This window comes from Schistocerca nitens, chromosome 2 (genome assembly GCF_023898315.1).
Source record: "Schistocerca nitens isolate TAMUIC-IGC-003100 chromosome 2, iqSchNite1.1, whole genome shotgun sequence".
Classification (NCBI taxonomy): Eukaryota; Metazoa; Arthropoda; class Insecta; order Orthoptera; family Acrididae; genus Schistocerca; species Schistocerca nitens.
The window spans coordinates 925,303,389-925,329,516 of NC_064615.1; the positions used below are offsets into that span (position 1 = coordinate 925,303,389).

General features: G+C 41.1%; 1 protein-coding gene across 1 annotated transcript in view; it reads right to left on the reverse strand.

The window, feature by feature from the left end:
* LOC126235454 (Down syndrome cell adhesion molecule-like protein Dscam2) overlaps positions 1-26,128 on the reverse strand; it is a 289,196-nt gene that overhangs the window by 197,474 nt on the left and 65,594 nt on the right. The window contains exon 5 of the mRNA XM_049944177.1: positions 2,302-2,419. Coding sequence (XP_049800134.1) covers positions 2,302-2,419 — 118 coding nt within the window. The remainder of the gene's footprint in view (positions 1-2,301; positions 2,420-26,128) is intronic.

The following is a 26,128-nucleotide window of genomic DNA, read 5'->3' on the forward strand; positions in this document are numbered from 1 at the left end:
TATCACTTCAGGCATTTGTGGTATCATCTTGTATGTATCTGTTTCTGCTTGTATCCACCGTGCATGCCTGTTATGTTGTACCGGGTTTGACCATATGCTGCTCCAGAAGTGTTCCATGTCTCTTATGTTTGGTGGATTGTCTATTTTTGTGTGTGTGTTATCTATTGTTTGGTAAAATTTCTTTTGGTTTGTGTTGAATGTTTGGTTTTGTTTCCTTCTATTTTCACTTTTTTTGTATCTTCTAAGTCGTTTCGCCAAAGCTTGTAATTTTTGCTTCTTTTCATCTAATTGCTCTATTGCTTCTTGTTGTGAGACTTTACCTAACCTTTTTCGTTTTTTGTCTGATATTTCATTTCTTATAAATTGTGTTAACTGTCCGATGTCTTTTCTCAGTTTTTCTATTCTGATCTGTAGCCTGTGTTGCCATGCTGGTTTTGTGGGTTTCTTCTGTGTGTTGGTTGGTTCTGATATCTGCCTAGTGTGTATATTTAGTGTAGTGAGTGCTCCTACATAAACCAGTAGTTGTAACTCTTCCATAGTTGTGTATTCATTTATTTTGTTGTGTACGATTGTGTTGATAGTTTTTATTGTTGTTTCGACTTGTGGGCTATTTGGTGGTCTATGCAAGAATGGTCTAATGTCTGTATTTGTGTCTTTGTATTCTATATATGTCAACTGAAATTTTTCTTCTATATCTAACATGTGTGTCACTTCGTGTTCTATTTGTGCTTGTGCTGGTGGCTGTCTTAAAATTTCATTTTCCTCTGATTGTTTAATTGATGCATGTTCTTTGTTTGTTTGCTCTGGGATGTTTGAGTCCATTACTGTATTTTCTTCTTCTTCTTCTTCTAATTGCACATTATTTTGTTCCAGTATTTGTTGTACTTGTTGTTTGATGTTTTCTAATTCTGACTGCGGTATCCTGTTATTTTTTATTATTACACGGATCTGATCAGCTAGACGTTGTTCTGTTAAAAATTTTAATTCTGGGTATCTGGTAATAAATGTCGTGTATACTTGTGATCTGTATCCAGTTGTGTTGGTTCCTAGGTTTGTTGCTTGGTAATAACAGAGCATGAGGTGTCGATTAACTTCATCTGACCATCTCATCCTCTGTCTTTGTTTTCCTTCTAGGGTGGTTGCAGGAAGCATATCCTGCAAAACACCTCTATTTGGATTTAAATCATTTTCCAGTTGGCTAGCAGTGTCATTACCATTGTGGGCGGGCATAGGGTTCAAGCGCCGTCCCCGACCATGACGGCGCTTGTCCGAGGCTTCTTTAGTTCTGTCCTGAACCAAGTAATCACACTAAAAGGGGGGTTAGCCCTATTAGTGGTTTGTTCTTTTCGTCGCCTTTTACGACTGGCAGAACATACCGGAGACCTATTCTTTTCCCGGGCCTCCACGGGGTTTATTATTATTATTATTATTATTGTAATTATTGTTAGTGGTAGTATTATTATTACAATTATTATCAACACTTTTCAAGCACTAATTGTACTGTCAGCTCATTAAGGATAAATGGTTAGGTTATAACAGAACACTGGACTGTGAAATAAAACCATAATCAATAAGTAATGAAGTAATGCAATTTATCAAACTTTATACCAAATATTTTAGTTGGTTCTGTTGTGCTGTTTTCCTTTCACAACGGAAACTGAACACTGCGTGTAAACATAGTTTTCAGAAACGTGCAGACTTTTGGAAGTTCTTTGATTACCGCTGAGTCTGGGAGATGGTTCTCAAATCAGGGAGAGTTAAGACTTTTTAAGAGGCATATTGACAGAAACTAAACCGAGTGCATTTACAGTACTATCCATGGAAATGCATACCTAATTTCAGTCATAGGTTATTTCTTTATTTGCATCGAACCACAGAAACGCATAAATAATTTCTGTGCAAAAGTTCTTTTAGTCTTTGTTTCAGAGAAACACAGAGGAATAGACTTCATGCAAAATAATTGCAAGTAGGTATAATTCTCTGTCATGTACGAAAAACCATATTGTTTTTCTTTTTCAGGGTAATTTATTGTATCTGGAGTTATATTTTGTAGCAAATATTGTATTTCATGCGAACTTTGCAATGATTGTCATGTACTTGGCTGACTGTGAGCACCCACGTCAACTCCCAGTTACACAAGTTAGTCACGAGTCGCTACTGATGGCAGGATCCAGCAAATCGCAGATTTTTCGCTTTTAGTATGTTGTGGACGATGGTCAATATGGCCGCCAACCAGCCACCAGGGGAATTCTGCAAGCACACTGCTAAACAACATTAGGTCTGGGAATACGTACGGTGCACTGTGAGGCGGACGGTCTTGCTGAGAGTTGAGCTGGCGTCGGTGGAGGCTTCACAGCCGTAGCTGCCCGCGTGCTCTGCCGTCACGTTCGCGATCCACAGGCTGCCGTTTTCTAGAACCCTAGAAACACAAATGCTACGTAACATTCCCAGACATCGGTGGACACATGAAATGAATTGAAAAGAAAAAAGTCTGACACAATCTTGAAAGGGAAGTAAAACTAAACAAATATTAGCTTTGCTATTGTCTAGCAAAGCTTTGGTATTGTATAGTTTCAGACTTCAAGAACAATATAATAATTCCAATCCCAAAGAAAGCAGGTGCTGACAGATGTGAAAATTAACGAACTAATAGTTTAATAAGTCACAGCTGCAAAATACTAACGCGAATTCTTTACAGACGAATGGAAAAACTTGTAGAAGCCGACGTCGGGGAAGATCAGTTTGGATTCCGTAGAAATATTGGAACACGTGAGGCAGTACTGACCCTACGACTTATCTTAGAAAACAGATTAAGGAAAGTCAAACCTACGTTTCTAGCATTTGTCGACTTAGAGAAAGCTTTTGACAATGTTGACTGGAATACCCTCTTTCAAATTCTGAAGGTGGCAGGAGTAAAACACAGGGAGCGAAAGGTTATTTACAATTTGTGCAGAAACCAGACGGCAGTTATAAGAGTCGAGGGACATGAAAGGGAAGCAGTGGTAGGGAAGGGAGTGAGACAGGGTTGTAGCCTCTCTCCGATGTTATTCAATCTGTATACTGAGCAAGCAGTAAAGGAAACAAAAGAAAAGTTCGGAATAGGTATTAAAATCCATGGAGAAGAAATAAAAACTTTGAGGTTCGCCGATGAGATTGTAATTCTGTTAGAGACAGCAAACGACTTGGAAGAGCAGTTGATCGGAATGGACAGTGTCTTGAAAGGAGGGTATAAGATGAATATAAACAAAAGCAAAACGACCATAATGGAATGTAGTCGAATTAAGTCGGGTGATGGTGAGGGAATTAGATTAGGAAATGAGACACTTAAAGTAGTAAAGGAGTTTTGCTATTTAGGGAGCAAAATAACTGATGATGGTCGAAGTAGAGAGGATATAAAATGTAGACTGGCAATGGCAAGGAATGCGTTCCTGAAGAAGAGGAATTTGTTAACGTCGAGTATTGATTTAAGTGCCAGGAAGTAGTTTCTGAAAGTATTTGTATGGAATGTAGCCAAGTATGGAAGTGGAACACGGACGATAAATAGTTTGGACAAGAAGAGAATAGAAGCTTTTGAAATGTGGTGCTACAGAAGAATGGTGAATATTAGATGGGTAGTTCACATAACTAATGAGGAAGTATTGAATAGAATTGGGGAGAAGAGGAGTTTGTGGCGCAACTTGACTAGAAGAAGGGATCGGTTGGTAGGACACGTTCTGAGGCATCAAGGGATCACCAATTTATTATTGGAGGGCAGCGTGGAGGGTAAAAATCGTAGAGGGAGACCAAGAGATGAATACACTAAGCAGATTCAGAAGGATGTAGGTTGCAGTAACTACTGGGAGATGAAGAAGCTTGCACATAATAGAGTAGCATGGAGAGCTGCATCAAACCAGTCTCAGGACTGAAGACCACAACAACAACATTGTGTAGCAAGTAAATGCTTTGTGACGCTGACACCTGTCTTAAACGGACAAGGCCCTTTACATTGAGCTGCCTGCCCAAATCATCAAGAAATGACAATAATTTCAGTATGATTATTAACTTTATATTTTTTTCTAAAGTGCAATCTCCCCATTACACTGTAGAATAAATTTTAATTTAAAGTTTGTAAATTACTTATACACAGGATCTCTATATTTATTTACATATAATATTACGAAAAACTTCCGTTAAAAGAAATGCTTAGCTCCAGTGTGCTGTTTAATACCTACAGCTTCTCTGAACAAGCGCGTGTGATAGGGCTTCTCTACAGCCAGAACCAACGACGGAAGAAGAAAGCGCGACTGATGTCCTCTCTCGCCTTTCTGTCACGGTGCCGAGATGAATGTGCTACACCGAAGTTCTTGAGATGCAGGTGCCTATTCACCACCGCCCAAGCACATCGTATCTACGACAGAATGGAACGAGCTTTTCTTCGTGAGCGAATACATACAACACGGAGAGACTTGGCAAGAACGGATCAGGAACTTCTGGACATTTTCTATCAACTAAGTAGCAGAATGCATCGAGACGACTGGGACAAGATCGACAGCATCACTCACAGGAGCATGCAGTACGAACTCGAGCGCTGCACCGAGCGGCAAAAGGAAAAGTTTGAAAGATGCCGGAAGCAGACCGACAAGGCGATTGCCGACATGTCACACACAGTGGTCAACCTCACTGAACGACAATTGACCGAAGAGGAAGTGTCAGTCCTTAAAAAAGGAGGGAATTTCGCTATCATCCCGAGAACTATACCTATGGAGGACATCATTGCCAACACCGAAGCAGCCATTCGGACCCTTCCTTGTGAAAGGGCAGAGGAAATACGCACTGAAACAGCCAGGATACTGCGCCGAGCAAAACCACCAGCTTGCAACCTGAAGAAAGAAGAGGTACAAGCCATTAAGAATCTCATCGCCGACAAGAGTATATTGGTACTGCCTGCCGATAAGGGGAATGCGACCGTCGTAATGAAGACCGAAGATTATGAGCAAAAGATCCGAGATCTATTAGATCCGACGACGTACCGAAAACTAAGCGCAGATCCGACGCAGCGTATCACTCGGAATACGAATCGATTAATCAAGGCGTCTTCTCTGCCGGCGGACATACAGAGAAACCTGCGCAACACAGAAGCCCTACCACCTCGGCTGTATGGATTACCCAAGATCCATAAGAACAACGTTCCACTGAGACCGATCGTTAGCGCTCCTGGCTCACCAACGTATAAACTGGCGAAACACTTGGCCTCTCTGCTCCAGCCACACGTGGGAAAGACCGACACATACATTAAGGACTCAGGACATTTCATTGAGAAGCTGAAGAAACTGAAACTTGCGCCAAACGACATCCTGGTCAGTTTTGATGTTGTTTCGTTATTTACGAAAGTGCCACTCAGCGACGCTCTGGAGCACATCGGTTCCATGTTCCCGCAAGACATCAAAAAGCTCTTCCATGCATGTCTCACCACGAGCTATTTCACGTGGAATGGCGATTTCTACGAACAGCTGGAAGGCGTCGCCATGGGTAGTCCTCTCAGTCCAGTGGTGGCCGACTTTTTCATGGAACAATTCGAAGCACAGGCACTGGACTCGGCGACTTGCAAACCTAAGGTGTGGTACAGGTACGTCGATGATACTTTCGTGGTGTGGAGCCATGGTGAAGAACAGCTCGGCGAATTCCTGAGACACTTGAACAGCCTCCATGCCAACATAACATTTACCATGGAGGTAGAAAAGGACAGGAAACTGCCATTTCTAGATGTGCTGGTCACAAGGGACGACGAAAACCTGGGACACAGCGTGTATCGAAAACCGACACACACGGACCGATACCTGCACAAACTGTCAAACCACCACCCGAGCGAGAAAAGAGGCACGATTAGTACGCTCGTAACGAGAGCAGGACGAATATGTGAGCCTCAACACCTCAAACGAGAAATGCAACACCTGGAAACTGTTCTGAGGAGCAATGGGTACTCCACAAATTACATTAGAAGTGTAACAGAGCTAAACACTCGGCGAAGTAAGGAACCAGAAAAAGAAATGTCGGGTACGGCCTTTCTGCCATACATTCCCAGAGTGACGGACAGAATCGGCCGTATATTGCGCAAACACGGCGTAAAGACGATTTTCAAACCGACAAGGAAGATCAAAGAGTGTCTTAGATCGGCGAAGGAGAAAAGAGATCCACTTGCAATGTCGGGAATATACCGTATACCTTGCACATGCGGAAAAGTTTATGTCGGAATGACTGGACGATCCATTAACACCAGGATCAAAGAGCATAAGCGACATTGCAGGTTGGGGCAGGTGGAGAAATCGGCCGTGGCAGAGCACGCACTGAATGAGACCGACCACGTAATAAAATTCGCCGACACGGAAGTTCTGGCTGTAGAGAAGCACTATCACACGCGCTTGTTCAGAGAAGCTGTAGAAATCCAAAAACACGCGAACAGTTTCAACAAGAAAGAGGAAAGCCTTAAGGTAAACGGATCCTGGCTTCCCGTACTGCAGCGAACGACCGTCGCAGGTAGCAAGAGGAGAACCGGCGCGCCAGTTACATATAGTCTGCGGCCGCGAGCTCGCTTCCAGTTCACCACCGGCAATGTAGGGTGAACCTTTGACAATGCCAGCCACTCGTGCTGGCGAAACGTCAGAAAAATCATTAGATGAACGTCGGCCGAAGAACCCGAGACAGAAGCCAATAGGCAGTTTGTCAACAAGTGGCCACGAGAGCCTTAATAATTTTGAAACTGAGCTATTAGTTTTATTTCAAAAATGTTTTTCACCCACAGATGATATTTATTGCCAGGCATGTACAGTTGTTACATATAAAAAGTGTGGAGGAATATAATAAAAATATTAATCACCTCTCACCTTTTCTTACATTAACGTATGTGAACCTATCTGGCACAGACAAATATCAAGACTGAGCTAAAGCTGAAGTACGAAAATTATAGTACTTGGCTTATAACGGCGAACGCTGCGTTAGTCAGTTAATGGGAAACCTCAATAACGTAAGGTCAAAACGAAATAGGCAGTTATCAAGTTTGGAACAGGAGGACGACCTAGAATGAGAAGATGAGTAAAGCCATATTAAAATGTTAAGAACGTTAATGAGTACAAAAGAAATATGAAATCCGTGCGAGCTAAGAAATAATGGTAGAAAAAGTAATCATGAAGCTGGAGTGGAAAGTATGAAGGCCCACGAAAGCACCGAGTGATGCACTGGCAGAAGAGCAGAAGTGCATAAACATATGAATAAATAAGACAGAAGGGTAAACGGTAAAAAGTAATTACAAATAAAATCATGAAGGCTGAATTTTACATTTATAGCGGTAATAATAAGGGTGAATCTAAAGCTATAAGAAAGAGGAATACACAAAACTGAAACATACGAATTTGTAATAAGTATATCGTACAGTAAGCCAAATTAAATGCTATGAGATAAGTTCTAACTGGAGCATAAAAAACTGTTGAATAAGAAATTAAAAATTTTTAAGACGTCAGTGAAGGGGGGGAGGGGGGGGACGGTGAAGGAGGGAGGAGAAGGAAATAAAGAATGGAGGTAGATATGGCATTGGAAAATAGAATGACGAGGGGAGGGTAAACTAAGGATAAATGTAAGTAAAATAAAAAATAAGAAGGTTCGAGAAGCTACAATGATTGGAGGAATAAGTGTACCCAAGGTATGGGCAGTTATTCGAATGTAGGTAAAGCAGACATTATACTGTCATACAATATTTAATTTCTCGTGACCAGTTGGTCGCCGACATTAAAATTTTTATATTGCTTAAGGAATTTAGTTGTCTCAAACCCTTCTACAATAGTTAGTTTTTTACCTGTAGGGACGGAAAGTAGAATATGGAGGGAATCAAGTGTGGGTTCTCAGTGACCGCTAATACTACAGTGTTCTGCATAGGAGGATTTTTTTTTTATGGCGCCCTTTTCCGTAAGAAGGTGCTCTTGAAATGTTATTTCTACATCACGACCACTTTGTATTTCTATACGATATATTACCCAGAAATCGTGGAGCGATATAACTGAGGTCGGAAGGAGTACCATGAAGTATCAGCATGTTAGTCAATTTCGTTGATTTTTGACCAAATAGCTTAGTCTGTTTCGTTGGAATTACAGACATTAGCTTCAGCGATGGGCTTCAGATCATTTAATTAATGTTTTGCTGAATTATGAAATAAAGGGATGTTATGCATTCCATCAATCCTTGGGGAAAAACGGCTGTTTTTGTGTTTGATGGGGTGACATGATGGGACATGTACAATAGCATATCATATATTTTTTAAAATGGAATTGATCCCTCAACCAAATGAAGACTTAAGTCAAGGTAATTAAGAGATTGAGTGATGTCATGAGCTCATATATAGAAACCAGTTTAGGATGGAGGTTTGAGAACTCTTCCACAAGCAAACTTACGTTGATAATATTATAAGGGATAAACACTTCCTAATGTTCTGCAAAATTATATTTATTTGGTCACGAACCGACTTTTGGCTTCTAAGGCCATCTTCAGTTTTGAAGAACATTAGGAAGTGAATTCCTTTATAATATTATTATCGTCTTCTGCCAAGCAGCTAAGGAAATTTCAATTAACGTTATGTTGTTAAATTGTTCGTCAGCTAAGACGAAGATGTCGTTTACACATCTACAATAAAAGAGGACTTTGCTGCTAAGGAGTGACTTCTGTATCAAGTATTAGTTCTCTAACGTATTGATGAAAATTTCTACTGAATAACTGGCTAGGAAGCCCCATTGTTACTCTGTCTTTTTGTTTATGTATATGGTTTTTAAGTGGAAGATAGTTGTATGGCATAATGATTTTAAGGAGTGATACAAGTTCATCGAATTTGTCGTGAGTGAGCGCACTGTTATATTATCAACAATAACGTTGATAGACTTATCGATGCTTATATTTCTACACAAGTTTTCCACATCAAGAGTGGCTATGGAGCAGAATGGCTGAAATAATTTCCTACTTAAAACGTCATAAACATAAACATATAATTGTCATAACATTTTTAGAATAAATGTGGCACCAGGTTCTGCTGGGTTACCAGCACATTTAACAGTGGGGAGCACTGGTACAGTAATTCTGGTTTAGGTGTTTAAATATGGGCGCCGAGGAGTAGAATCTTGGGATTCATTTCTTTTACCTGAGTTTCGTTTTCAGGGACAATGATGTTATTGCAAGCAAGAACACAATCACGTGAACCTCTAGCAAACGTTTGCATTCGATTAAAGACAATGGGGTTCAATACCATTTTCACTGCAAGTTGCTCAGTTTTGGATACGTAATTCATACAACAGCTGCTGTATTATCATTATCCTTTCCTGTTAATTGATTTAAAGTCTTCCTATTCCTTGTTAACATTACTCAGTTTAAAAATTCTCTCGATGAAACAAAAAATTTGAACGTATTCGTACTGTCATCAACAGCGCGATCTGCTGTTAACTTCACGTCTACAACGAGATCAGTTGCCCACTTATCCTTCACTGCAGGTTGAACGAAGTGTTTAAGACTTTTATTTAAAAGGGCATTCTGTTGGTGACTAAATTTTATGTCAGTAAGATTGACTGCTCACTTTTGGAAATGGGAAACATCATCCTTGACTGAGTTGGGATTATTGATGATCTATCTATAAGTGTTATGTAACTGTGAAATTTTGTTGTGGTGTCTCTTAAGATAACTATTCTAAAACTCTAAGTCTTAATAACCTATTGGTTATGAGAAAACAATTTTTTTGTAAAACAATGATGCCTGATTTACCCACCTATGAATAACTCTCCATTTGTTGGGTACACTTATTCGTCCAATCGCTGTGGCTTTGCGTACGTACTTATTTTTGCCTTATTTACCTTTCTCTACAGATTAGTTATTTACCCGCCCCCATCCATCGCTCCCTCACACTCCTCCCACCATTACTTGTTTCCAATTCATTCCGCTCCATTCTTTATTTTCCTCCTCCTCCCTATTCCATTCGCTCTACCTTTTTTCCTGCGAGTCTTTTCCCTCAGCTCTTAACTTTTTACTTTCTGGTTCTACAGTTTTCTTATGCTGCCCTTAGCTCCAGTCTCTGAGCATTAGTTCTGTTATTAGTTTTGTTTACTTTATAATATTCTGTTTATGGAGTCATACTTCCCACATTTCTAAACTGCACCTTCTTTTTAAGTAACATACATAATTTTATTTTTACGTATGTCATTACCATTGGCCATGTAAAATTTAACCTGTGATTTTATTTCTGTTTATTTAATCCGTTTCCCATTCTACTTTATTTATTCGTATGTCTGTGCACTTCTGCTGTGCTACCAGCGCCGCCACTCATCGCCTTGCTAGTTCTTCTTACCTAGGGATCAACTCACTTTGGTGTTTACGTCGGTTCGCTGCATTGTCTGTTTGATTGTCGCAATACGTACTGTGATCGTTTTCCTATCTTTGCACCGCTTACCGCTTCAGCTTGGCGGGTGTATACTTTATAATGTGACTATTCGTTAGCTCGTGTTGATTTTATATTTATTCTGAGCTAAACAAAAAATTTTCGTTTCTGTATAACATTACTCATCTTGCCATTCTAGGCCGTCCTGGACCAAATCTCATGCCTGTCTGTTCCGTTTTAATTGTTTGTTATTGAAGCTTCTTATTACATAAATTAAGCGACTTTCGCTGGCGTTAGGCATGTACAGTCTTAGACATAAAAACTGGCCGCCGGCCGGCCGCCACCGAGACTAAGTCCGAGTCGTTCACTTAAGGTGGCCAATAAAACTGGCCGCCCCTGACAACTCTAAGTCCGGCCATCTGCACAATCTGGCAACACCGTAAGATGCGGAAGTGTTAGGAGGAAGTGTTGTCTACTTCCGATGTGTGCTTGCACTGTGTGAGCCCGTGGTCTAGCGGTAATGGTCGCGCATTGTAAAGTGATAGTCGCCTGTTCGCGTCCACCTATATGTATATTTTTTTTCTACATTTCGGCCCTCGTATAAAGTCTGATTGAACATCAAAGATAATTCGCTTGACATTCTACCCACCAGCAATAACAAGTATTCCAGAAACAATTCCGCAGGACAGCTCGTGGCTGCGTCGCGATCATAACAGTTTACGCTCGAGCGTTACCTCGCGCTGCAGCGGCTACCGGCCACCGGCCAGACGCCACCCACCGCCTGAAATCCGGCGCCGCTCATGTGAACGCGGCGCGACGCTGTCAGTATACGTTTTAACTGTCATTTTCGAATTTGAAGTTCTAGTTATCATTTTGCAGTTAAGCATTGCATTTTGCATACTTGAAAATCATGAACTACGGTTAAGCATTGTAAAATTGAGTCGCAAGTGGAAGAAGGTGTAACATCTGCAACACAACGTTTACTTTTGGTATAACAGAGGGGTGAATGCAGAGGAGGCAACTAGAAAGATTTGAACTGTGTGTGGAGCGAGTGCTCTTGGGAAAAATACGCCAGAAAAAGATATTCTTGTTTCAACAAAGATCGTTCTGGCATGAATGATTTTCCACATTAAGGAAGTCTCGACTACTGATACATGTGATAGATTACCATTTCACCATCATGCGACATTTGCAATCAACAGGCAAAGTTCAGAAGTCTGGCGTAGGAGTACTGCATGCTCTAATTCGAAACAACAAAAATCATGGAGTGACTATTATTGAACGTCATCAGGTCGCTCATTGAGCATTCGTATGCAGTACTGTTGTTGGTGACGTGTTATGATGCCTTTATCGTTAACTTCCTAAGAAGAAATGAAAGGCTGAGCCAACCAAAAGACGTAAACTCGAGCAAAGAGTAGTGTGAACATAATATTTTACATCTGATAGCTCCAAAAGTGTGTTTTGGGCTACGAATTCTGCCCCACGGGGTGTGTGCAACACAGCTGGAATTTGTTGCCAACAACTAAGACACCTTTTGGTGGAGGTGTAAGGAAATCGAGCAACAAAACTACATCACCTGTGCTACTGCATGATGACGCACTCTGTTGATTTGAGAAACAAAACTGTCCAGGAGATTGATAGTAAAGCCGTCTCTCAGGCATTTTTATTGATAGGGAAGTCCTCTCTCAAGCACATGTCCCTCTCGTCATATATTCGTAAAAATTTACCTTTCCCGCTGTTGATCGATCAACCGTCAAGGCAATTCATTTCTAGACGAAAATACTCTTAAAACTACACTGGTTTAATGACATCGTTAGAACTAGTGGGTTTCTACGGGCGTAGAATTTGTAAACAACATTAGCATTGTCAGATTGTTTTAGATATCGTGAAAGAAAATTGTGCTCCTGATTAATTTCTCTTTGGCGGTTACTGATGCGTTTAGTAAACTAATGGAAAATTTAATTAAAATATTCACTGTACTAATACAAATTAAATTCAGCTTACTACAGTACCAACACGATGGCAGTCTATCTTAATAAAACATTAAGTGTCTATAAGACGATTGATCCTATTTTAACGCGAATTAGTAGGATATTACCGACTTTTGACATCGAAAAGATCTGTATTTACTTCATTTCGTGTATCATTCGCAAGTATTATGAAAATGTGTCATTTCATAGATAAAATTATGTATTCACAACAACAAAAAATATGTAGGTAGAAAACAAAAGTGGCATTATGAATTTGGCAGTACCGTAAGGTTTTCGTTCTGACACTAACAAGGGGAGGCCGCCAATTGTGAAATTCAGATTCGATTCATACTGCGCATAATAAAACCTCATGGCCAGAGGTGTGATGTGGCAAAGCACTAAGATGCACGTCTCAGCCGTTGTCGAGAAAATCGACAGTTAATAGAAACCGTTGCGGTGAAATACTCTCTACGATGTATGACTTCCTATAGCGTCGTGGTGCAGCGGGTAGTGCTTGGGATCGTAAGTCAAAGGTCGCCGGATCGAATCTCGCGGCATGCAATTTTTTTTTTAGTATTTGTTTTTTGTAATTCATATATATATATATATATCATGGGGTCTCTAATTCGAACGTTTGACTTACACTATACGTATTCGTTTCGGAATATCGTTTCTACGTCTTCCGTTAACCACACGAGTAAATATTATGAAGACAATTAATAACATTTGTGAAATACAACTTTGTTTGCAGAAAACATAATCATGTTCGAAGTCGGCAGTTTTTCCACGACAAACGACTTTCAACAAATTATTACATGCATAATTGTTGCAACTGATTGCTGGGGATAAATATATATATATATATATATATATATATATATATATATATATATATATATATATTACAAATAACAAATACTAAGAAAAAAGTTGCATGGCGCGAGATTCGATCCGGCGACCTTTGGATTACGAACCCGAGCGCTTACCGCTGTGCCACGACGCTGTAGGAACTTACATTTCGTAGAGAGTATTTCACCTCAACGGTTTCTTTTAACTGTCGATTTTCTCGACAACGGCTGAGAAGTGCATCTTGGTACTTTGCCACATTACACCTCTGGCTATGAGCTTTTATTATGCGCAATATGAATCGAATCTGAATTTCACAATTGGCGGCCTCCCCTTGTAAGGGTTCCTGAAAATAGCAAGACCAATTTTGCTCGAGCGTTGTCTTACGATTCCCTTATTGAGTTTGTGTCTGCCTGCTTGTAGCTCTGCTACAAAAGAATTAAAAATCTGGCTTTCAGCGAGTCTCGAAAGGCGGACGAAAGCAGCTTGTACCTGGTAGCCAAGCATGTTACCTCAGAACTGGTTTTTTCCTAAAGTGGGAAGAGATCCTTTTGAGGTTCAATTGTTGGCAAATGTCAGTCAGACATGTGCCGTTGGTCTAAACGTTTCGGTGTGTTGAATTTGTACCAATGATTTTTCTACAGGTTTTTTCTGTCCCAAATAGAGAGTTGAAGTCTCCCATTGGTATTTTCACGTCATCTTGGTGAATTTTGCTCATAGTATTTTGAGTGTGTTCCAGAATTTTTCGACATTTTCGGTGTTTTTCTTATTTTCGATGTTGGTGGGGACATGTGCATTGATGAGTTTATATTTTTTACCGGGGCTCTTAATGGGCATAGTCATAAGTCGGTTGTTGATGGGCAGGCCGCGGTGGCCGAGCGGTTCTAGGCGCTTCAGTGTGGAACCGCGCGACTGCTACGGTCGCAGGTTCGAATCCTGCTTCGGGCATGGATGTGTGTGATGTCCTTAGGTTAGTTAGGTTTAAGTTCTAGAGGACTGATGACCTCCACTGTTAAGTCCCATAGTGCTCAGAGCCATTTGAACCATTTCATTGTTGATGGGTGTGATTTCTTTGACAGAGTTAATGATAGATCTATGTTCGAGAAATTCAATGCCAAAGATTGGTACGCCTTTCGCTACCTTTTGTTGTATTTTGCTATTCAAGATTCAATGGTTTCCGTAATGCAAGGATTAATTGTCAGTTAGTCGTGGTTCTTGAAGAGCAAGGGTGAGAATTTTTTGTCGGTCGATTTCTTATGTGAGATTATTTAGTTTTCGTGTTTGGATCAATGTATCGATGTTTAGTTTTCAAGTGCATGTTTTCTGCTAGTAGGGAAATTTACCAGAGATCTTCGATATTCTCTGCCGCGCTAACCTGGACTCCCCAGAATCCGAAAATCCGACTGCCGCCTGTCGACAGGCGGGTTGTGTACCACCTGGGGTAATGTTGACTTTGCTTGCATAGTTCATGTTTGTTTGTGTCTCATTGGTTTGACCTGGGTGATTCCAGGACCGGACGGGACCATAGGGTGTTGAAGCCTTTGCAACCAAATATTTTCAGCTGAGCTCATTGAGCTGACAGACGGTGACCAGAGTAGCGGTGATTTTCACTCAGACGTGTCTGGATTTTGGGTTCAACGGATTGAGTAGCCGTTCAGGATTGTGTTAGTATTTGGTTCACCCCAAGTATTTGATTTCCTCGGTACCACCCATATGGGGGAGGGTTTCCCCTATCCGCCACACTGGATTATTATTATTATTATTATTATTGTCATTATGTAATCAGCAAATCCGATATGGTGTATCTTCGAACCACTGAAATTGATGTGTATTGTTCGATTCAGTATTTCCATCACATAAATATGGGTCATAATTACGTTACATTGCTGCTAGTAGACATATTTCTCACTTTATCTTAGACAGTTGCTACCTGTTACTCCATCATAGGAATTTATGTGCGCAGCATTGTTGCAATGCAGTCGTTCAAATTATACGATTTCTGTAGTTTCATTTCGATACCAGATCGTTCTAATCGGATTCAGTCAGTCAGTCTTAATGTGGATATTTGACTACGACCCTCATCATATGATAGGCTGGGTAAACCACATTCTTAATCGGACTGTTGAATCTAGATCACTTATCTGTGACAGGGCCTGAATTCTTAAACACTGTGGAAAATAATAATCCAATGTGCTTATTACAAACACGTTATTTAAATATAAATATATGAACCAACGAGATAACAGTTTATTTACAGGAGCAGAGCCCCATCCATCATAGCAGAGCAGTGCGAGATTGGTTTCAGGGCCAAGGGAGGATAAAGCTGTTGCCGTTTGTTGCACGATCGCCGAACATTAGCCAGATAGAGAATATGTGGGTAGAAGTAACAAGGTCATTGCCATGTGGACCTACAAATGCAAGCGACCTTTGGACGAATATAGAAATCGTATGGTGGGAAGTAAACCATCACGCTACACTGTCGACAACTTAATGAAATCAATGCCCCTACGCCTGCGAGAAATCTTACGTAATGGCCGTTGGTCGGTTGGTTACTAAAAGTATAGTCCACAAAACCCATGTGGACAATTTTCTGATAATCGGTCAAGCTTTGCTTTGTCGCAGCTCTTTAGCATAGAAGTCCATTTACTTTCAGTCTCCTCCTTACAATTCTTGCAATGCAAAGTAATTGAAAAATCTCATCCACTCGACGCCAACTGAGGAATTGACTGGTGCATGCGTTGTTCAACACACAGTAGTTGTCACCCTCACTGGAATCAATGACTGTTTGTGCGTGTGTGTGTGTGTGTGTGTGTGTGTGTGTGTGTGTGTGTGTTTTCGTGTTCATGCACAATCTGAATCAATACTACTAACATTAGAGAGACAACCAACAATAAATATTGCATCAAATATGACTGTAAAGTATTTTAATGCGATGAAACTGAATTTTTACCCAACCCACGTCTTGCGTATTACGTTAAGTAAGATGTATTAACTCCATAGCATCGTTAGCAGAGACAGTGCGCTCTTGTTGTCGAGGCTCGCGACAAGTACAGCGATTAGCAGAGCCCAATGCCGCCGCGCTTTGTTTATGCTGGCTGAGCGTGGACACTGCAGCAGACGCTTCGCCATAAACACAAGGAAATCACCTTGGCTCTGACAGCAGTGAGCGGATATCACTGCCTGCGTGTTCTTATAGTAACCAACGTGAGACTCTACTCACAGGTGCCATGGAGCAATTGCAATGGGTATCATGTGATTAGTCATCAGAATATCAACCAGTGATGAAATGTCCACTCTATTTGAATCCCACGAAAACAGGAACCTTATCAGAAAGGAATGTGAGGTGGTATTAAAATTTATCCAACATACAAAAATTAACTGCAGGGTTTTCATGTATGCAGTAGTAGCACACAAGGAAATATTATGTCTTGGAAGCGTATATTTCATTTCCTCTTCTCATATTAACGCCCTTGTTTTAGTATGAAGTGAGAAAATAAACACGAAAAACTAAAGTTCTTGAGAAGTATTTAAGTCATTATCTCTTCTCATATCACAACGTTTGTTTTAGTATGAAGTAAAAAAATAAATAGTTTAGGGTTCTGAAGCATAGTATGACACCAGATTCTTATCGTAGGCGCTATCGGAAACGCAAAAACAGGGAGCTGTCCATCCTTTTGTCCAACAGGCTGTTTCCTTTCATGCCTTACTCTCGCTAGGAGATTCTTATTTAAGGACTTGTGGGCATCAAGTTCTTCAGCAGAATAAGCCTTATCTTATTGTGCTAATTACGGTACGGAAAAAAATGCAACAAAGACGAGTTCCCCTGAAGCAGTGAGGATATTTGCACATGTCTGTATTCAGCAATGACTGCCAGCTGCCACAACACTTCACAGAAACCATGCGGCAGGCAACACAACTGTGCGTGCGCTTCAGACTTCATTCAGTAAGCCGTCAGGAGATGGATGGAAACGTCAAATTAACGTCGCTTTCCGAGTCGTACTCAATCCAGAATGAGGTGTTATTAAGGTAGTTGAGCGTTCTAGCAATTAGACTTTCATAATTCCAATATGAGTATCCCGACAGCCAAAAGAACCCGTTAGTGTGAAACCATCGGGAACTGCATTAATAGCAAACTGCAAGAACTTGAGGAAATACGTCGACTCTTTTCTTCGCTGGCTGACCTATTACTGTTATTTAGGATTCTCTGTGTCCTAGTCGTAATGCAAATGGAACTTCAGAGGCGCTTTCCGCTATTCTTGACAAACATCAGCAACTTGTAATCACTGCGAGTTACAACTGCGTGATGATAATGGTTCAGGTTGTCAGTAGTTGTGGTGGTGTTATGCTGTCAAACTGCTTACTATAACGTTAATGTTGGCGCACATAATTTAGCGCTGACTACATACTTAAGTAAAGATAGTGTTGTAGCGTCGTCGCTTCTCTTTATTCATCCTCAGCCTGAGTAATACAATTTTACGAACATACTACACCATTCGAGAGCTGCTAATGATACAGTATGACTACAGAGGTCATCGTGCCGGTATTACATTAATTCTGCAATGAATTGCTTAGCAAATATTACCCTCAGCTATGCACCTGGAATGACTCATTACACAGGTACTCTATGTTGCATTTGGTTAAGTGACCAGTTCGCTGCAATCTTGCTTCTACTGTTCGTAAATACTACTATATACTTAAAAAATGGTTCAAATGGCTCTGAGCACTATGGGACTTAACTTCTGAGGTTATCAGTCCGCTAGAACTTAGAACTACTTAATCCTAACTAACCTAAGGACATCAGACACACCCATGCCAGAGACAGGATTCAAACCTGCGACCGTAGCGGTCACGCGGTTCCAGACTGTAGCGCCTAGAAACACTCGGCCACCCCGGCCGGCATACTTGTATGCTGACCATCCGTTATTTGACTAAATATGAACTACAATCTGATTCGCATATATATGACATGAGTTATCGCCGGCACAAAGCAATGACTAAGGGTTGGATGCCGTTGAAGTCCCGTTACATTGATGGAAAGACAAATGTTCGCAAATCTCCTGTGCTGCCTCAAAAAGCAATTGCATCTTAAATATCAAAGGACCGACGTCCACACTGCCACAGTGCGTTGATTAAATTTTGTGACGTCTGGGCTTCGAACCTGGACCTCCTGCTTACTAGACAGAAGTGCTGATCACTGCACTATTATTAATTTTTTTTTTATAGTTTGAGAAGACTTTCAGCACCAGGTAGGCGGAGGCAAAGAAGGCAGGTGTCGCAGATCCGAGGCCTCGCCACAATGCTTGCCCTATACCTGTCACTGAGCAGCTGCATTAATCCCATGTATTCCATGTTTGCACCCATATATTTCTTTAAATTGAAGTAGTACTTAAGGTAAAATAAATTACTGTTGCCGCCTCCAATGGCGTGCGTTCCTTGTAGAACATAACTATCACAGTGAAAAGGGTGACGGAAAAACACGTAACAAACGTGTCATTCAGCAATATATTCACAATTTAGGTTATTATGCACTGGATGCATATGATGTCTGTAAGGAAGCCATATAATTTTCAACAAATGAAAAACGTTTCGGAGCCGGAGGGGATTTCCCAAATTAGAACAGTTCTAATTTTAAGACCAACGTAAAAGAATATTGCGGGAATAAAAAAAGTGAAAGAATAGTATTCTGCTTCTAATAAAAAAACTGTCCCCCTTTTTGTAGCTCACATAAAGCAATAGATAAAAAAATTGATAGCATTCCTTATATTTATTATTCTTCTTCAGCTTAAAATGTTCTTCTGCAATATAAAACATGTACTCTTCTTAGTTCTAAGTTTTGCTTGTTACGACATAAAACCCAAACGATCCCAGATGTCACGAATAACTGTTATTCTTTGCGGACGGGCAACATTTCCAGTCGGATTGTAAAGCTTCAGTTATCGGTATCTGACTTCTTGCTGTTCTGTGCTAATTTCTTCTCAGTCCAGTTCCAAATTCTGATTTTATTTTCACATAAGAACATGAGCGCTACAGTTTCTACCAGCCGACATTTGTGGCAGTATGGAGATGGTCTCAATTTGATTTTACATAATCGTTCCGCTGTGGGTATGGTTTCGTTTACAACGTCGCACCGTACGGCATTGACTTTAGTTGGTAGAATTTTATTGTTGATATTTTTCCTGACGTTGCTCCAGTCTTTTGTAGGTTAATTTACCGTAATTAGTTTGTGAAGACGATGTCTGGTAATATAATAATTATAGACGGTTTTAGTGTTGGTTTGTGCTGGCGGAAGTCTTACACAGCTCCAATCGCCATAGTACTTTCGGACGTAAACTAGGCTGGCATGCTACATTAACAGGATCGTTCCCATCCCCAGGATCTAAGGAGAGGAACAGAAGTTTCGTGACGCCTGTCTTAGTAGCATGTATTAGTTTAAAAGCACGTCTTCAATTCCAAGTCCTCTGCCTCTGCAAGTCATTGCCTCTGCAATGTCGCCGTGTGGAAGGATACTTTGAAGATATTTTGTTTCCACACATACCAAGAGGCTACAGCTAATATTTTATGTGCAGTGACCTGCGGTATCGGTAAGACTGCTGCGACATGATATATTTTGCTAAGTATGTATGTATTTATAAACTGAACTTTCTGCAGTCGGTCTAACGATCGCATGTCGTTGTCCTTCACAAGGTTCCGATGACATTTAGTTTCCGCTCCCAATTGTTCGTGGCCATGCGCTTGGGAATCGCCTTTAACCACAATCCGAGTTGGAGTCTCTCTTCAGTTACATCTAACCAGGGCGCACCTAATGCAATATTGTAAGAACCGAGATGCAGTATTTTGGATTTACAGCTTTGCAAATTTGTGGTAAGAACTTATGAGACCAAGCTGTTTTAATTCATTGGTCCCTAAGCTTACTCACTACTTAATCTAACTTAAACTATATTACTGTATGGACAACACACACACCCATGCCAGAGGGAGGACTCGAACCCTCGACGGTGGACACTGTCGGGACACAGCAGCCAACCTCACTGCAGCACCTATCTACACGCGCTCCTCGTCAGACGCAAATTCCCCCGGTCCATTATTCCACTCTCTCGAGGCCACACTGTATTCCCACGAGGCTTCGGACGATGACGGGTGGTTAGCACTGAAAACTTTTGATGACCCGTTGAGACCTGAGTAATTATACAGGATGTTTCAGGAGGAATAGATAATCTTGTAGGAGATGGTAGTATAGACAAATTACAGAAAAAATACCATATAGCACGTGTCCAATTTTTATTGCGTACATGTAGCTGGGTTCACTGCATTTTCGTTTCGTATGTTGGTCCTTACAGGACCCAGTTGTCTACACTTCCTTGAAAATGAGCTTCCAGCGTTATTGGAAGGGTTTCATTTGGCTACAAGGATGCGTATGTTCCTCCAGCATGACGGGGCTCCTGCACATTCTAGTCGTCAGGTGACACAGTATCCAAACCTAACATTTCCCGGAAGATGGATCAGTAGATATGGGCACTTTTCTTGGCCTTCAAGGTCCCCGGACCTTATCTCTTTGGATTTTTGCTTGCGGGGATGGTTAAAGGCGAAGTCTACAAAGAAAAAATAAACCCAAGAGTCGATTTCATCGTTCGGATGATGAATAGTGTAGCCCTCATAAAAGAACGCAAAGACGACCTCAGAAGAGCTACGCGTGGTGTTATCAAGAGAACTCAAATGTGCATTGAAGCTGGTGTGGGAATTTTTGAAAATCATCTTTGAACGTCCTCATTTGCCTTTGCTTTGAGTTTGTTAGGGTTACGTACTAACAACTGTATCTCTGTACTCAATAAAAAAATGGTTCAAATGGCTCTGAGCACTATGGGACTCAACTGCTGTGGTCATTAGTCCCCTAGAACTTAGAACTACTTAAACCTAACTAAGCTAAGGACAGCACACACATCCATGCACAAGGCAGGATTCGAACCAGCGACCTGCGCGCCTAGAACCGCGAGACCACCGCGGCCGGCTTACTCAATAAAAAGTGGCCGCATTTATATGGAATTTTTTATGCAATTCGTCTGCACTACCACCTGCTAAAATATCTGCTGTTCCTCCTGAAACACCCTCTATATGGATATATGTGTGGTGTCTGTTCTTTCGGACATGTCCGAAAGAAAATGCTTCATGGCATTCTGTAACGACCTTCGATCTAGTTGCAGGGGCTGATAGATATTTCAGAGCTTCTTGGCTGCCTGAATAAAAGTAGATGTTACGATTTTTGTAGGGTCTACTCTAATTCTCCTCCGTGCACATGCTGATAGAAGATACCGTGTAGTACTGTGGCCATCTTCCCTAAAGAGATTCTAGGCAGTACACCAGACCTGGTACTTTCATCTGTTTTCGACCTGTCAGTAAACCACTATATTATGTCTCCTGCACGGTGTTGTGGTTCGTTCTTCCACTGCTCCCTGCTTCCAACTATTACATGGCAAGATTTATTGAAACAGCTATAAGCTATTGTATACTTAGTTGGCATTTCCCCAGCCATAGCAATACTGATTTGGGATTCCGTATATTCTAGCTATATCAAGTTATTTCCAATTTTTAGCCTTTACGTCCCTGCCGCTGCCTCCATTTTAAGCCACAGGCGTATTGGAGGCACGTCTAGCATAATATCCATTTTAAGAGGGCTGCTAATCCCATCTGTTTGTGAAAGCACGGCAGTCTCTGTAGTTTGTCAGACTCCCTAGCAGCCACCTTCTGTTCAACTTTGTTCTTATTGTAGGCCAAAAAATTATCATTGGTCTTTTTGCAGAGGTGTATATCCAGTACGTACTGGGTTTAGACCCCAGTTTACCCTACAGCTGCTTCTAGTGCTTATACGATTATCTTTCGCAGTGGAACATATTCTTTATGTGAGGTTTCATAATAGTTTTCCATCCAGGGCTACCGCTAGATGCACTACAAGTCTCTCTACAGTTTCATCGAGAAACATAATTTCTCAGTATGTGTGCTGGACATGCTTCTCCATAAATAATACTACACCAATTTTCGTGGAGCTCGTCTTTACATACTTTTCCATAATCTTCAGTGCACATAGGTTTAACAGTACTAGCAAATTTTCTGAGTCTTACTGTGAATAAATCGTCTGCTTATTCTTTTCAAGAGTAGTCTCTCGCATTCAGCTCATCTATGAGTTCATTCACCACTAGCTTCTGCATCTCTAACCACTTACTCGAAGATCGTATTACTAGCACCCCCTCGACATCCAGGAAGATACAGAGAGCATCCAGAAAGGGTAGTGCTTTTTCCATCTTCCCAACAAGTTGGTGAAGTGTTACTTCACATGATTTGCTTCGCAAGTATTGTGAAAATGTGGCAGTTCATAGATAAAATTACGTATTCACAACAACAAAAAATATGTCGGCAGAAAACAAGAGTGGCATTATGAGTTTGGCAGTACCGTAAGGTTTTTGCTTTGACACTAAGGTTTACTAAAAGTAGCAAGGCGAATTTTGCTAGAGGGTTGTCTTACGATTCCCACACTGAATTTGTATCTGTCTGCTTGTAGTTCTGCTACAAAAGAACTAAAAAATCTGGTTTTCAGCGAGTCTTGAAAGGCGAACAAAGGCAGCGTGCACCTGACAGGCAAGCACTTTACCAAGGAGCTAGCGAACAGGTGCGGGCCTTTGCTGTACTTACTGGCTCAGTAGCCGCTATGGCAGATAAATTGCAACATAAGATACGAGAGTAGTTGTATTTACCGTGTGGAACCACATTCGTTGACTCAAAAGCATTAACTGATCTCCTTATGTCACATCTCAAGAGAAAATCACTCACAGTATTCAATTGAAATGACACGATAATATCAAGTGAATTTAGCAGGATAGTTCTATGCCATCAAGGAAGTAACTCGTCGGTCACAGAGTTGCCAAACATATTCTGCGCTGTTGCCAAGTATCAGTTATACTGCCAGGAAGGATACCAGCTGATGTGTTCTGTGAGTGACCTCAGAAGTGACTGTAGCTTCCTCTCAAAGTTGCGGGTGGCTAGGGCCGCAAGACCCTCATTATATGTCAATGAGTCTTATTCACATTCTGTAACTAGGTTTTGGAGCTAGAATGCAATTACTTGTAATACATCGATGTACTGAATGCAAACTAAATGTCATCAATTAATACTGCGACAATTATTTGTGTTTTACTGTCTTCATCGGACCGAAACCTTGAAAGCGTATTCACCAGACGCGATTCACGATTTTGGAGCTTCTCCAGTGGTTGAGTTGGCAATGTCTCTTTGCTGTACAATATTGTTATTGAGATCACTGTCATTGGCATATCCCCCAGAAGACAGGCATGGCCTTGTTTATTGTTGTCAGCTTTCCTGACGGATATTCTGCCTTTGCTCGAAACGTGAAGACTTAAGGTGAATTCGACCATTCCATATGGCGAAAATTTGATGTTTCTATTCTTACAGTTCTAACATTCAAATAACAGTTACAATTAGCGGCAGAAAAGCGCCTGTGAACTAACAGTTAATAATGCAATCATAATTAGTGGAATCTGACAAATTCCATCTGTCATCTGATAATTGTGAAAAACTACTTTTTCCATCTTCACAGCACCGCAATATGAACTCAAGGGTTTCATAGGATACCTATACTTAATTTCGTTGTGATCGTTTTCAATGACAAAGGGGAGGAGCAAAACCATCTGACTTGAAACATACTTATCCAGCGGGATTTGAATCTTTGGCTACAGTTGCAGTAGCACGTCCAGTGAGGTATCAAGAATGTAAGCAATCACTCATTGCTATAGTATAGGCTAGGACAGAAAGAAGCAGGTTTCCGACAAAGTAAACGATGAGAGGCACTGTCGCTGTCATTTTTTAAACAGGAATTGTTCAGAAAATTACAACTATATCTAGTGAAATGAGTAGGTTGATGCAGCTCCAGTCCGGCACTATCACTGAACTGCCGAACATTTTCCGAATAGCACTTAAGATAAAAATGTGTGTGTGCATGTGTGTGTGTGTGTGTCTGTTCTTTCGGACATTTCCTAAAGAACAGACACTACGAATCGAAATAGACAGCCTTGTTAAACAATTAAAGATTGAAAAACAGATGTCCAGGCTGTCATGGGCATTAAAATAGAACAACGGCGTCAGATGAAAATTTGACTCTGACCAGGTTCGAACCCGGATTCGTAGTTTCTTTTCTTTCGGACATGTCCGAAAGAACAGACACCACACATATATCCATATACAGGGTGTTTCAGGAGAAACAATAGATATTTTAGCAGGTGGTAATACAGACGAATTGCATAAAAAATTCCAAATAAATGCGTCCACTTTATATTGAGTACAGAGATACAGCTGTCAGTACGTAACCCTAACAAACTCAAAGCAAAGGCAAATGAGGACGTTCAGAGTTGATTTTCAAAACTTTCCCCACCAACTTCAATGCACATTTGAGTTCTCTTGATAACACCACGTGTAGTTCTTCTGAGGTCGTCTTTGCGTTCTTTTATGAGGACTGCACTATTCATAATCCGAACGATCAAATCGGCTCTTGGGTTTACTTTTTCTTTGTACACTTCGCATTTAACCATCCCCGCAGGCAAAAATCCAAAGCGATAAGGCCCAGCGACGTTGAAGACCAAGAAAAGTGCCCATATCCACTGATCCATCTTACAGGAAATATTAGGTTTGGATACTGTGTCACCTGACGACTAGAATGTGCAGGAGCCCCGTCATGTTGAAGGAACATACGCATCCTTGTAGCCAAATCAAACTCTTCCAATAACGCTAGAAGCTCATTTTCAAGGAACTGTAGACAACAGGGTGCCGTAAGGACCAACATACGAAACGAAAATGCGTTGAACCCAGCTATATGTACGCAATAAAAATTGGACACATGTTATATGGCTTTTTTCTGTTATTTGTCTATACTACCACCTCCTACAATATTTGCTATTCTTCCTGAAACATCCTGTATGATTATTTGGGTCTCGACGGGTAATCGAAAGTTTTCAGTGCTAGACGCCCGTCATCGTCCGAACCATCGCTGGGAATACAATAGCCGGCCGAAGTGGCCGTGCGGTTAAAGGCGCTGCAGTCTGGAACCGCAAGACCGCTACGGTCGCAGGTTCGAATCCTGCCTCGGGCATGGATGTTTGTGATAGGTTAGTTAGGTTTAACTAGTTCTAAGTTCTAGGGGACTAATGACCTCAGCAGTTGAGTCCCATAGTGCTCAGAGCCATTTTGAATACAATGTATCCGCGAGCGAGTGGAGACTCGAACTCGGATTGTGGTTAAGGGCGAATCCCAAGCGCATGGTTACGAACAATTGGAAGCGCAAACTTAACGTCATCGGAACCTTGTTGAAGGACAACGACATGCGATCGTTAGACCGACTGCAGAAAGTTCAGTTTATAAATACATACATACTTAGCAAAATATATCATGTCGCAGCAGTCTTACCGATACCGCAGGTCACTGCACATAAATTATTTGGTATGTGTGGAAACAAAATATCTTCAAAGTATCCTTCCACACGGCGACATTGCAGAGGCAAACCGGAGGACTTGGAATTGAAGACGTGCTTTTAAACTAATACATCCCACTAAGACAGTCATCACGAAACTTATGTTCCTCTCGTTAGATCCTGGGGATAGGAACGCTCCTGTTAATGTAGCATGCCAGCCTAGATTACGTCCGAAAGTACTATGGCGATTGGAGCTGTATAAGACTTCCACCAGCACAAACCAGCACTGGAACCGTCTATGATTATTATATTACCAGACATCGTCTTCACAAACCAATTCCGGTATAATAACCTACAACAAACTGGAGGAACGTCAGGAAAAATATCAACAGAAAATTCTGCCAACTAGAGTCAGTGCGGTATGGTGCGACGTTGTAAACGAAACCATACCCACAGCGGAACGATTATGTA